This window comes from Tasmannia lanceolata, unplaced genomic scaffold (genome assembly GCF_043159265.1).
Source record: "Tasmannia lanceolata isolate RefF3 unplaced genomic scaffold, GAP_Taslan_0.1 ptg000038l, whole genome shotgun sequence".
In the NCBI taxonomy this organism is placed as follows: Eukaryota; Viridiplantae; Streptophyta; class Magnoliopsida; order Canellales; family Winteraceae; genus Tasmannia; species Tasmannia lanceolata.
The window spans coordinates 2,439,255-2,454,033 of NW_027518715.1; the positions used below are offsets into that span (position 1 = coordinate 2,439,255).

Genomic DNA, 14,779 nt, shown 5'->3' on the forward strand with positions numbered 1-14,779 from the left:
ACCAGCTATATTAAAAAGGAAAAAAGATAATTTACAATCTAGGATAAATCATTCCCGATACATCATCAGAAACAATTTTTGCAAGTTCCTCTGGAACCAATTCAAGAGTAATTGAGTCTCCTTTACAGATACAGGTGGGTTTGGATAACAAGTCAGCTGCTCTATTGCCTTCACGCCAAATGTGGGTCAGCTTCCAGCTCTCAAAAGAGTTGAGCATGGATCTAATTGATTCGAGCGTTGAGATTTTCCGCCATGGGCACTGCCAAAGCAGGTTTATGGCCATAACAGCGATGACCGAATCAAATTCTATTTACAGCCTCTTAACTTGGTGCTTCGCGGCTAATTTGATTCCATGATGGATGGCTTCAATTTCTAATTCTTGGATAGGGTGAGGATTGCAGTTCAGAGAAGAGAGAAAGGATTGTACCCTTGTGGTCTCAGAGAAGGCCTCCAATCGAGGTGGTATCACTAGCCAGGGAGGCGTCCGGATTCAACTTGATCTCATAGGCAGCAGGAGGTTCCCAATGATAGAATTTTGGTTCGGTGGCTTTGCTGAACAGGGGAAGATTAAAGGAGTTGGAAATTCTTTGGTTTTCTTTAGAGTCTTCATCTTCCAGCTTGAGGGCCAAATACGAGATCTCGTTGCACTGATAATTCTACTTAGAAGGAACCTTTTATGGGTTTTTTTTTTGAAATAGTCTCGAGTTCCTTTCCTGCCAGATCAAGTAGATTGAAGCAGTGAGAAGAGTTCGGACAAAGGTGTAGGTCTGCCCTTTTTTCTTGAATTTGCTCCTAATCCAGTTTTTCTCATCAGATAGGGATTTTTTTTGCTTTCTTCTATCTGAGATGCGACGGAGAATCAATCGCCATATCCATGCCGAGTAAGAGCAGTTGAAGAAGATGTGGTTGACACTTTCGGAGGCAGAATTGCAGAGAAGGCATGAGCGATCATGGTTGGGGCCGAGGAAGTGAAGGTTATCTCTGGTACTCATTTTGTCCTGAAGAGCTTGCCAAGCTGTGATACTGAACTTCGGAGTGTGACCGGCGAACCAAACTGATGATACCCAAGGAGGTTTAGGATTAGGAGATCTAACGGCGTTCCAAGCACTACATAGCCTGAAATTGCCATCAGATTCCGGCTTCCAAATCGGGTTAGAATTAGCAGCTTTTGTGTAAAGACCTGTATTGATGATCTGCTTAAGCTCTTGAAGATGAGGAAGCACTTGATTCAAATCCCACCCACCCTGAAATTTAGCCTCAGCAATAGAAGCTTTCTGGGGAATGAAGGATGTCGTAATGGAAGACTGGGCAGAGAGGGGACCATTTGGATGCCAAGGATCTGTCCAAAAATGCAGAGGGGTCTGAGTTCCGACAATAAAGCAGACATGCTTGCTGGCCATGTCACGAGATTTTATAATGCTTCTAGCTGCCCAGGATGGGGATGCAGGCATGGGGAGAGTCCATAAACTTCTTCCTCTGATGTATTTCCGATCAAACCAGGTAACCCAGGGAGAGTTTCTCTTGGTAAGGATGTGCCAAAGTTGTTTGATCTGGGCGGCCAGATTCAAATCTGATACCTTTCTGATCCCGAGGCCTCATCAGATTTGGGGCTACATATTGTGTTCCAAGATACTGGGTGATGAGATTTCTCAAGATTTGAGCCTGCCCAGATAAAGTTTCGAAGGATTTTCTCAATATTATTGAGAGATGCTTTGGGGATATGAAACGCTGCAGACCAATAAATTTGATAAGTGCTGAGAACGGATTTAACCAAATCCACTCTACCAGCTCTAAAAAGGTGATGGTTTGATCACGAAGAGATCCTTTGTTTGATCTTGTCCATGATAGGTTGGCAATCTCTAGAGGTGAGCCTTGAAGTGATCAGGGGAAGACCCAAGTATTTTATTGGGAGCTTTCCTTCTTCGATCTTAAGAATGTTGCAAATAGCTCTCTTGCTGCTGCTTTGGATGCCTGCAAAGAAGACCTCACTTTTGGCAGGATTAAATTCAAGGCCCGAGCAAATCTTGAATGACTCTAAGCATTTTAGGATCCCTGTAGCTGAAGTGATGTTAGGCTCGGCATAGATCATAAGGGATAAGGGATAAGGGATCACCCTGCCTGAGGGGGGATAAGGGATCACCCTGCCTGAGGCCATTTGAAGACCAAAAGAATCCACGGGGAGACCCATTGACTAGGACAGAAAAAGAGGGAGTAGAAATGTATTCAAGCACTCACCGGCACCAAATTTCTGGGAAGCCTATTTTTTGCATGAAGAAAATCAGGGTGGATCTGTTGACACTATCAAAAGCTTTTTTGAGGTCTAATTTAATACACATTGCTTTTTTTGGGTTTTTTCTGTGGAAATTATGACATAAATCATGAGCTAGGAGAATGTTATCATGGATACTCCTACCTTTAATGAATGCTAACTCGAAAGGGCTGATGAGGCTATCCATAATGGGTTTAAGTCTATTTGCCAGGAGTTTAGTGATGACTTTGTACAAGAAATTGCAGAGAGATATGGGCCTGTATTTCTCTGGGGAGCTAGCATCAGGGGTTTTGGACAAGAGAGCTAGAAAGGTGGCATTTAGTTGAGGTAAGATTTTACCTCTTTGGAAGAAGAATTTGATTGCTTTAACAATGTCAGGCCCAATTAAGTACCAGAATGCTTGGAAGAAGCACCCATTGAATCCACCAGGGCCTGGAGACTTGTTCCCATCGGAGTTTTTGATGACATCCCAGATTTCGCCAGCAGAAAATTTCCTGGTAAGCCACTGAGAGTCAGCTTCCGAAAGAGATCTGGTAGGTTCGGGAATGCTGTTGGGATGGACTGGCTGGGATGATTCCTCCTTGTTGAGAAGAGAAGAGAAGAACTCAACCATAGTTTCTGCTATCTCGTCGGGATTAGTTGAAATGGACCCTTCAGTAGTAACAGTGCCTTGTATGCAGTTTTGGTTTTTTCGGGCTTTCATGGCCGCATGGAAGAAAGCAGTGTTCGAGTCCCCAAGGTTCAGCCACTGGGATCGAGATTTCTGCCTGTAGAAAGCCTCCTCCTTTCTAGCCGTCCTAATGTATTCATCTTTGATCCAGACTTCTTCATCTCTCAACGCCTGATCCGTAAGGGAAGTTGCAATCTTTTCTTGAGTAGATTCAAGGAGCAGTCTCAACCGAGGAGCTTCAATGTCTATTCTGCCAAAAACCTCACGATTCCAGATTTTTAGACTACCTTTCACTTCTTTGAGCTTTTTGACTACAATGAATAGAGGCGATCCATCGATCTCTATGTTCCATGCTCTCTCCACGACTTCAAACACAGAGAGGTCTTCAAGCCACATGGAGAAGAATTTGAAAGGAGGTTTAGGGATTTGAGGGGATTGGTTTAACTGGATTGTAATAGGGGTGTGATCGGATAGCCCAGGGTGAAGGTAAGAGGCGAAGGAGGAGGGGTATTGGTAAAGCCATTCTTCGCTAACAAGGACTCTATCTAGCCTTCTAAACTTCCAATTATTCTCATTCGATTGGTTATTCCAAGAAAGAGTTTGCCCAAAGGATCGAAGATCAGAGACGGAGCATTCATCAATCCAGGAGTTGAAGTCTTCCATATCACGAGCCGAGGGACCAGTTCCCCCCAAGAATTCAGAGGCGAATCTTATGATATTGAAGTCTCCCATAATGATCCATGGGAGGGAGACACTTCTAGCAATGAGAGATAGATGATTCCACAGAACTCTCCTTTCGGTTCCTCTGTTTAGAGCATAGACAGAGGTAACTAGGAGGGTGATATTGGTTTGAAGAAATCTGACCTCACAGTGCATAAACTGATTTGCTTCCTGGAGGATTCTTACCTGCACCAAATTTGGGTTCCAAATGATCCATATTCTGCCTCTATCAAAGCTGTTATAATTAGTTGAAATATTCCAACCACTGCACATTTTTTTCATGTATTCTGGGATTTTGTGGATAGGAGCATGAGTTTCAAGGATGCTGAGAAATGGGAGATTTGCTTTACGGATAATATCTCATATGTCCTTTCTCTTATTTTTGGTACCAAGCCCTCTTATGTTCCAGGTCCCAAGCTTAATCATGAGGATTTTGCAGAGGGGAGTTTTGGGTTGATCTTGTGTGATCAGCACGGGGGGAGGAAGGGAGATCAGAGGATTCGGGGAGGGTGTCCTTCAGATCAGAGTCAGAAGGTGGGAGGGAATTTTCGATTGGTTCAGTTAAGGGGCCAGGGGAAGAAAGAAGGTCAGAGGAGTTGGGAATACTGGGACCATCTAGACCCAAGGACCTGTTATTCCCGAGGATTGCACAGGGGCCAGAGGTGGCACTAACATCTTCATCCTCTGAAATGAAATCAGAATTTTGTTCTTCAGTGTCAACTGAATTGAGGATGTCGAATGGGTTCTGGGTTGTTACAATGGAGAGATTAGACTCATTTCTTGGTTGGGATTGGGGTTTAGGGGAAGAGGCAGGGGTAGAAGAATCCTGGATAAGATCAGGATCAGAGGAAGGGGCAGAGGGAGCTTTAGGAGGCTCTTTTCGAGAAATGGGTCTCCATTCCTGGGCAGGTTTGGGATTGGACTTTGCTGAAGCAGGGCATTTATCGGTTGAGTGGTTGAAAATCTTGCAAAGATTGCAAGACTGAGGTTTCCATTCGTATTCAAATAACTGGGTTGCGACCCCAAAGGGAGAATGAATTTCTATAGAATCTGGTAGAGGGTCCCCAGCTTCGATTTCTACTCAAATCCTTGCAAAATTTAACCTGGTTTCATCCGCTGTTTTGGAATCCATGTAGAGGGGATTTCCTATCACGCTGCCAATTTTACTAATATCTTTATTGTTCCAGTACTGTAAGGGGAGGCCAGGCAGTTTTACCCAAATAGGAATGGTAGATAGCTCAGGTTGTTCGAGATGTAGTCCTGGAGACCATCGACGGAGGATGAGGGGTCTACTGGCATAAGTGTGTCCTCCCATTTCGAGAATTTGATCGCAATCTTTCCATGACTGCCCCAACTAATGTATAGTGAATTAGTGATTAGTGACTGTAGCGGGGGTCTGTGCAATAGCAAGGGTAAAATGATATCATTAAATATATGAGCTATCTCATTAACCATTGAAGGTAATCAATCATGTTAAAATCCCAGGTCAAGGTTAAGGAAAATATATATATTTTTAGAATCTAAATCACCGTCACATAATGTAGAAAAACTAAACAAGATGGTGAATAAGACAGGGCGTCACCCTTAGCTCATAAAATAAAAGTGCAAAATTTTACTCAATGAAATTTTATGATTCAAATTATTCAAAACAGACTTTAAGATAAAAAATTCCCATATAGTTCCTATTCGGGAGTCACACTATGAAAGTACCAAATATTTCTAGAAGATAGATATACAAAACAGTAAAAAATTAACTAGATTTGAAGTACCAACTTGTCATAATTTAAAACTAGGGTTATTGAGCTCCAATTGTCTTGAAACTGGATTCATTTGTAAGATAATGAAGTCTGCTTTCTAGAGATATAAATATATTCTCTATACAAAACAACGTGAGGGCCAATCAGAATCCAATTGTCAGAATGATCCTATGGAGTTGATTTTTTGGGCACACTCAATCTATGTGAGGGCACACTCAATCTATGTGAGGGGCAATCAAATGAATGGTTTGGATCAAACAAAACAATGTGATCCCCATTGTATTTTAAGGTAATGTGTAGATAACTTATCTACACTAGTGTGTAGAAAATGTTCTCTCTCTCTCTATATATATATTTATATATATGTGTGTGTATATTATAATATAGCAGGATGGGGGTTTCACTGTTCACGCCCACGTGGACAGTCCCCCATCTGGCTTTCGATCTACGTGGTACCCTCATTCCCAGGACGAAAAAAAATTTGTAAAACACAAAAGGATCCCTTAAATCTCTCTCTCTCTCTCTCTCTCTCTCTCTCTCTCTCTCATTTCCGCAGAGTTTTTATTAACTGGGCAACTTCCTCTAGCAATCTCCATATCTTTAGAAACACATAATTACAATTTCCTAATGCTACGATTGGTTGCTTGGAGTTGCTCGGAGAGTAGTGGAATAGGAAGTCAAAGGGAGGAGACAAGCATTTTGATTTTCCTAGAATTACCTCGGAAAATTGTGTGGTAGTGTTTGGTTGCACGGCAAATACTCAGAGAGTAGGAGAAAAAGTAGGGGGTGTCATTACCAATATAGGGAGAGAGGAGAGAGAGGGAAGAGAGAGAGAGAGAGCATCATTCCCTAAAAAATTCAACCATAGTTCTTTGCTTTTGGAAGAAGGGGATAAGAAAGAGACAAGCAATTATTACATGAGAGAAATCCAAGGGAATCAATGGGAGTCCAACGCATTTTGGCAACCAAACGTGGAATGGCATGCCAGATCCAAATCAAATGCAGATGGCTGCCTAGCTTTTGTGCAACCAAACAAAGCTGGGAATCATATCCCCCCCTCTGACGGATAAAATCCCCCCCTTTAACATTATTCGTTAAGTTTTAAAGGCAAGGAAAGACATTAAAGGGGGTGAATTTATCCTCAATCAATGAACTATTCTCACAAAAACCGTTAAAGGGGGGGATTTTATCCGTTTAGGGGGGGGATATCATTTCCCTTTCCTAAACTCATGTAAATAACGCAATTCAAGAATTCTAGGATTTTTTGAAAATTTTGGCATGCACGTATATGAGGCTAAAACATTAAGGGGCCATTTGGATACGAGGATTTTAGAATCTGAGATGTCTTTAAAATTGTAGCTAAGAGACAAGAGAAGAAGAGGACCAGCCGTCATTTTTAACTTCTCGCCCTTCTTTCCGTCAGCCAGAGAGTAGCAGATCCTCCCATATTTCCAAGGTTTAGAAATCTTAGGATGCGGGAGCGATTTTTAAAACCTGAATTTCTCACTTAAAATTAAAGAAACGTTGTCAGGACAGCATACAATAGCTTGATCATGCACCCTCTTTTACACTGTTTTCAAACTAAAAACCTAGATTTTAAAATCCGCGTATCCAAATGGCCCCTAAATATTCCATGATTTTCGCTCAGTTCCTTAAAAAACTACTTCTGGCTTTTCGGCAAAGGGTTTCCTATTCCTTCCACCAAAATCGCCAATAGATTTCCTATTGCATGTCTATCGTCTAAATTTAAAGTTATTCACCGAATTGTAAGCCAAAATTAGAAGGATTGATGGAGTTTTGTTTCAGGTTCACTTGTTGGTGGGAATGTCGAGAAGATAGAATTCTGTAGAGTTGCTTCAAGGCGCGTAATTGCTTTCCTTAAGACAAATTTCGCTCCCACCAGTTGTGTGCAACGGGAATCCGTGAATTGCCTCCAAGATACAATGAAGCCTTGTAGGAAGATGCTACAAATGTTTGATGATGCTTTGCACAAGCGTAATCAAACCCAAAACGCCTTTTTTAAGAACTTCAAGCCTTAGAGAAATCACTAAAACTGTTTCTGCAGAAAACAGTATTTAGTGCACTGTTTTTATGAAAACTAAACTTTGAAAAACAAGACAGTAGGAGATTGCAAGAGAGGAAGAAAAATGCAGCATTAACTCTCTTTGAAAAGACAGATTTATGCTCTTTTTATAGAGCAATTAATGTCTTTTTATTGAGAGAAACATCCCTTCAAGACATCCCTTGGATTGGTTTGAATAATGACGGTTTGATAGGGAAGAAAAATACACCACTAACTCTCTTCGAAAAGCAAGATGTCCTCTTTTTATAGAGCAATTGATGTCTTTTCATTGAGAGAAACATCCCTTCAAGGCATCCCTCGGATTGGTTTGAATAATGACCGTTTGATCGCAACTCTTTGTGATTCAACCGTTTTGGATCATCCACAAAGTGTCCATTGTGTTTAAAAATCATCCATGACTATTGGGAAGCAAAAGGGCACGAAAAGGTTTGAAAACGGAAGTGAAAAGCCATGTCTATTTTGAATAGCCACAGTCGACAGGGCTACCCCGGTCGCCCACTGATAGGCTTCTGGACTTTTTTTTCGATCCAAAGAACCGCGGTCGACCGAGCTACACCTTTCTGGAAATTGTTTACATTTTCAGTAACCAATCTGCGGTCGACTGAGAACCCGTGGTCGACCGGCTCTGTTTGGAATTTGTTTTTCTATTTGTGGACCCCAATCCTAAGAACGAAGAGGAAACGAGTCCCTACATCCTCTGGATCATCCACATGAAAGAGAGCTCTACCAAGGAACTCTCGAAACGGTGCCACCCTCATAGCATAGCACGAGTGGCGATACAAACTAGATACCTCTTGATCGAAGGATAAATCCCCAAACCACGACATACCTAAAATAATTCAGAGTCGCCATCCATGGATAGGCCATGGAACCCCAAAATCAAATCCTCTGTGCAACGGATAACCAGAAATATATATGGGTCCATGCCTGGTTACGAATTTGGAAGGTCCGAAGAGCACCTCATCCGCTCAAGTGCAAACACCTGGTCTCTTATGCCATTTACTTAATGATTTTGAAGAGTTTTGGGCGAAAGTCATATAAAATGGGAACGAATATCTCAGAGAAGACGTCTATCTAATCATGCATGTCTCGGAGATGATTAATAAGCACACATAAAAGAAATGAAATAAGTGTCACCTGAGAATAACTAGGTTATGAATGTCATACCTAATTGTTGTCTAAGTTCTGGTGTGCAAACACATGCATGGTACAGCTAAAAGTATAGGATCTGTACATGAAAGTAAGAAAACACAGCAAAACATACAACACAATTCGATTATATACACGACTCGACAAGACGAATCCTAAAACTCCAAAGCAATACTTGACTCGGACCAGAATGGCCATCCACCCTGGCTGCTCTACGTATCCCGGCCTCGGGAAGAATCAGAATCAACGTAGTTCGATGACATATTCTAAACTACGATGCCTAACCATTTAGAACCGCTATCCTAGGCTCGATCCACTAGACTCAACTGCTTTTTAAAGCTTTTTGTATAATTGCTTAAGTTCATGTGAATTGTAATTTTTAGAACTCTCTATATGCCCTAACTAATGCAAGTTGATTAGCCTTAAGCTAATGCAGGTGGGCCCTATATCCTATGTGTATCTAGGCTGTGCAACCTAATGAAAACCATGGGCTGACTATATGCTTCCTAGTCTAGCCATCAGTTCGACTAAATGTCTAACCGATCAACTTGAGGCCTCCTAACTCTAGGGACTCACGCGACAGGACACACCATATCAATACAAATCAGGACAGCCTCCTAACTCTAAAACACCCAAAATATCTAGGACAAACTCTTAACTCTAGGGGAAGATCTCTTTGAAAAAGGTTTTGAAATATTTTGCATTTTTTGAAGGTTTGAAATGTTTATTTTTAAAGGTTTGGGTGGACCTGGGATGTGGATTCCAAGCTGCACTACGTACCCTGTGGAAAGGAATCAAGCCAACGTAGTTCGGAACGAACTTCCTAACTACGCTCCTAAAAACACTCAACACTTGGATTTTTTAAGGTTTTTTATGTTTTCAAATGTTTTTGATATTTTTAAAGTTTTTCAAATATTTTTGAGTTTCAAATTTCTAATGTTTTTGGATTTTAAAGCTTTTCCAATGCTCTAGACTTTTAAATGCTTTCAATCTTAAAGGGAACACACAAGCACAACCACAAACTAGGACAAAGCCCTAAATCCAAAGGGGAAACCCCGAATAAGCAACTAATGCCTCAAAGAGACGATCCACAACAAGTAACTAGCGTCCCAAGAACAATGAAAACAATCTAAGATCCCTAGCACTGAAGGCTTTATATGGCTAAGATAGTCTCTATCAACGGGAAACAAGAATTAGGGGTTGCTATAAGGATGAGCAAGTCCCCTAAAGACGGGCTTTGGATGACTCCTTCATTGCCCCAGCAATGAACGGGGCTACTAATATCTAAAAGGCGTCTAAAAGACTAGGCAAGTCTACTATACAAAGGAGGGGAACACTACTTGGACTGAGCAAGTCCCCCAATGATGGGCTTTTTCTATAGAGACACAACTTGTCTCTCTAAAGGGGAGGCTCCGACTATCGCCATCATTGCCTTAAACATTTCCTAATCATCTTGATCAAGAAAATAATACCAAGACCTAAATGATACATTGCATTCTCTTGATAAACATATGCGAAACCCGAAACCAATAAATTTTGAGCTGAAGAAGACAAGAACCAACAAATATAATCTCAGTTTATGACTCAAATTCCTCCCCAAACAACGCAGAGTATGATCCGAATGAGTAATACTGCATTAAAGCCTAAGGACTCAGGTGAGTTAACAAAGCAGAACCCAAGAATCCCTACATTTTAGCAATTTGATCAACGTAAAGCACAGATTGAGCGAGGGTTATAAGACTAAAATTCACGAGTGCTAAAACTAGTATCGATGCTCTAACTTTGAGATACAAATCCCAAGGAATTCCAAGATCTAAATGAGATTCTTAACAGCCTAGAATTCACAGATGACAGATCATCATACATAAGTACCAAAAAGAGTTGGAAAGGGAACCTACTCAAGAAATACCATTACTAAAGTATGGCTGAATTGGCATTATATGCCATACAATCTGATGACAAGGGAAAAGGTAGCTCACAGGGGTACTAGAATCAACAATAATTAGGATCAACACATGTTATTGCTTCTAAAACCTTTACCATAACAATCATTTGATTTTCTGTACACTTTAAACCATGTGAAATTTCCAATGTTCTTCACCTTATAAATCCAAGGAAAATCTATTTCTAATTGAAAGGTAAAATCCTAGCAATTAACCTAGATCAAAATCACAATATTAAATGACTACAATTCTCAGAAATTAACATCAGAAATCCAAATTGTAAAGCCAAATAATTTCCAAATGTGAAAAATCAATGCCAAGCTCTTGATCCATATCGAAATCATAACACCAAATAGGCTATAAATTTCAGAGATTAGACCCAAGAATCCAATCTAAATTCAAACCAGCATGTCAATAAGAGATGCCACTAATTGAAGAGCCTGATTTGAATCTAAATCACATTCATATTGGATAGATATTTCAAGATTGAGAGCAGAATCAGGTATATGAAACAGGAAAAGCGATCATAAAAATTCAATGATTATTACTTGATCCGGTAGTTGAAGAGACCGCTGATTCTAGCAAATATGAAGCTACTAGGGTTGATGGTTGTCGACCGGTGATGATAGAATTTGCCGGAGATCCGCCTAGGAAAATGGAAATAGCTAAAGATCTGAGAAGGAAGGAATTCGCGGAGACAACGAAATTTGTAGATCCGACCGGAGAAGGACGGAATTCGCCAGAGATCCCTCAGATCTATACAAGATCAACGGACCTGAAATGGTGTAGATGATGATAGAATCTAAGATAGGGCCGCCGGATTCCGGCAAGATTTACTGGAGAAGACGACTATTTCTCTCTCTATTTTCATATCCGAGCTTCCCTCTGCTTAAAACTTGAATTTTCAAGCGAAAATGAAAGAGATAATGGTGATGGATGATGCAAAAAGGTGGAGAATGATGAAGGTTAGGGTTTTAAAACAAAATGAAGGTGGATATGGCTTTACAAGGCTCGAATCAGTAACAAAGCTGAGACAATTGAAGTAGGAAAGTGAAGAAGAAAGATCCGACCCAAAATTGGCCGGAATCCGGCAAGGGCGTGATCGGAGAAGGAGATTTTGCCGGAAATTGGTCGGACATTCGGCAAGGTGATCGGAGAAAAAGAAGATGAGCTGATAGCGAGAGATGATGAAGAGGCCGCGAATCGGAGGTGGAGATCAAGCTCTCCTCTGCAATTTCTCTTCCTCTCCCTTCATTCTCCCTCTCTCAGTCTCTAAAATGAGATATCTAGTCCCCCCCTCTTCAGAACCCTAATTTGATAGCTTTTACTAAGGAAGTGATAAATTCACACCCCCTCATTTCAGTGAACAACCCACCCCAATGCATTTTGGCTACAATTTCTTAAACTATAGGGGCTGAAGCAATAACAAGGATAAATGAAAAATACTAGTATATTTGACCCCTTTTCCCTTTTATAGAAAATGATATATAAAGCCCTCCTCCCTTTGTCCTTATTCAGCCCCATCTTGGTTATTATTTGACTATTCTTCCTACAACAAAAGAGGGGTGGCTAAGATGATTTCTCTTTACATTCTTATGAAATGAATGGCCCTAATTCTTCTCAAGTTCATCCCCTTTGATTGTTGTTCTACTCAAAAGAATGAGTATCCGCTCATTTTATCTATTACTCTTATATGAAAGCGCGTCCACAAAAATTGATTCTAGACATCCATTTGATCTCTCTTCTTTTGATGGCTAGGATAAAATCATTGACTATTTTCCATGGAATGAGAACCAAACACTAGTTTTTGGAAAATTTTGAGAACTAACACATGATCAGTACAATCATATCCTATGTTGTATTTATAAAAACCCGGCTATTTTTCTTCATGAATTGGCTCACTAGTGGGTTCAATTTTAGTACACCTTTGTTTTGATAAGTGCACTCTCTTAACTTGGTAAACCACCCACCTTTTGTAAAATTTAGCCCTCTTTTGCTTCAAGGGACAGCCCCCAACCTAATGTACTTAAGAACCTTTTAAATCTATAAGGGGTGACTCAGGTAAGCAATGGGCCTAATTTTTGCTCTTGATGTTGTTGGCCATAGGTTAGTATTGGCACACCCTCTATTGGATATCTCACTCCCCTTCTGCTACACTATGACGCTCACTCGTTTACTAAGCAAACTGCGACAGACTTGGACGAAATTTTGTAGGGACCTCGGTGAGACCCTAACCTAGCTTAGGATGAAATTTGGGTCCTAATTCACTGATTTGATGAGGATTTTTAACCACATAACACTATTAAGGGTATGGTCAAAATGGGGTGTCTACAGATGCCCCTCTTTGGCAGAGCGTGCTTGTCACGCGAATGACAAAGCTAAACAGACGACACATTTTGACCGACCCAAATATGAAGCAAAGCAATTTCTTTGGGTTTTCAATTTTATGAAGGGTATTTTCCAAAGGAACATAACCAAATAACCCCGCAACAAGACTCTAAGGCTGCGAGCAATAAGGAAATAGCCTCTCACCGACTCTTAACTCGGCAATATGTTACAGATATTACAGATATTCATTTTGCTGCGATTTTAGACAGCTTATTGGTAGAATTATATCAATATGTGGTTTACGTTGATCAGATGTTGTAGACATCCCATTTTGACCGAACCCCAAATGGCATGGTTCGAGTGAAACGCTACTAGACTAGTGTTTTAGAGTCCCGATTTTCTTCTTAAAGTAGGTTGGAATCCCAAGTGGGTCCTCGCAAAATTTTGTTAAAATCCGTCATGGTTTGCCTGGCAAATAGGAGGGGTAGATTGGGTAGTGTAATATAAGCAATAAGGGGGTTGATTTAGTCAAGATGAGGGCTGTCCATGGGAAGAAAAAGAGGTAAATCTATTATTTTTACAAAAAGGGGGTGAATTAGCCCGTCTAAAATCGATCCAACCTTGCGCGCCCAACACTTTTTGGCGCGCTCATCAGTTGGTGGAGTGCCAATAGTGGTGATCTCATTTTGGGTATATAAAAAATCACAGTGAAAAATCAAGGGAGGAGGTTTTCTCATTTTCGCTAACAAATTTCGAGAGAGGATTTGAGAGAGAGAGAGAGAGAGAGAGAGAAATTGATTGCCCAAACCCTAACCCTTATTTTCCCATTTCCGATCTCTTCTCTGAGCAAAATTCCGGCGAGAATACAAGTTCCGGCCGGTCAATGATTTCCTGTAAATCTTGCTTTCTCTTTTGATTAACCATTGGATCTGTGATTCTTTTGTTTTTCTCATTTTTCAAAACTAGCTTATCAAACCCTAACCTCTTAACTTCATCTTCTCCGACCGAGCTCCGGCCGGTCATTGCTACCTTCGATCCAATTACCCTATTTTCAGCCTTGAGATCTTTGATTCAATCTCAGCAACTTTGGACTCACCTTCCTTTTGTTAAATCCGGCATTGAACCTCATTCTTTCCGGCAAAATATTTGCCAGAATCTGATCTGGTTTTGATCTTCAGATATGTGTGTTATTAGCTTAGATCTGAAGGTTTTGAAGCTGATATAAAAAAAATCAAAGAAAAAAAAAAGAAGATATGCGCTACTGTTGTTTGTAATTTGTGATTGGAGAAGCATTAGATTGAAGAGGAGGATAATAAGGAAGAAGGTAATAGTCCCTGAAATTACCTTATGTCTCATTATTTCTCCAGATTAATGTTATTGTGTTCACTATTTTGCTTGATGCCATGTGATTGTGATTAATGTTCGGATCTATGCAAGTTTTCCATGAGTTGGAGTTATCTTTGTTTCATGATGCATGATAATCAGTTTTGTTAAATTAAGCATAGTGTCTTTATGATTTGAATTTGTTTCTTGTGGAACTTTATTTGATTGTATCTGGTTATCCTCCTATAGAAAGTCTGAAATAATTCATTCATCACTTGTGAATATTTCCCTCAAATAATTACAAGTTAATAGGGGGTCTTATGATTTGTAATCATTTTATTTTTAGCAATTATCTAATGGAATGTGATTGAGTAATATGATGTGTGTGTATGTGTATAAACATGTCCCTGTTATAGTGATATTTGGTTTAAATGCAAGCATACCAAGAGAAACAGTTTTCCGCCTGTTGGGTTGCAGGTGACATGTTTGTTTTAAAGCTTCAATGAAAATTGGTCTTTTGCCTCAAATTCAATTAAT

The 14,779-nt window shown here is 40.3% G+C and overlaps 1 protein-coding gene across 1 annotated transcript; it reads right to left on the reverse strand.

The window, feature by feature from the left end:
• Positions 1–674: 674 nt before the first annotated feature.
• Positions 675–3,941, reverse strand: LOC143862957 (uncharacterized). The gene is made up of 3 exons (XM_077373860.1): positions 2,414–3,941; positions 1,578–1,728; positions 675–1,476 (listed from the first exon to the last, which is right to left on the reverse strand). The coding sequence occupies exons 1-3, from the start codon at positions 3,939–3,941 to the stop codon at positions 675–677; spliced, it is 2,481 nt and encodes an 826-aa protein (XP_077229975.1).
• Between the last annotated feature and the right edge of the window lie 10,838 nt (positions 3,942–14,779).

Excerpts from the sequence above, each read along its gene's own strand:
- LOC143862957 (XM_077373860.1), bottom strand. The coding sequence starts at position 3,941 with ATGAAAAAAATGTGCAGTGGTTGGAATATTTCAACTAATTATAACAGC. Across the intron at positions 1,729-2,413 it reads CGAGTTAGCATTCATTAAAG|CGTTTCATATCCCCAAAGCA; the intron begins GTAGGAGTATCC and ends ATTGGTCTGCAG. Across the intron at positions 1,477-1,577 it reads GAGGCCTCGGGATCAGAAAG|AGGAAGAAGTTTATGGACTC; the intron begins GTATCAGATTTG and ends GAAATACATCAG.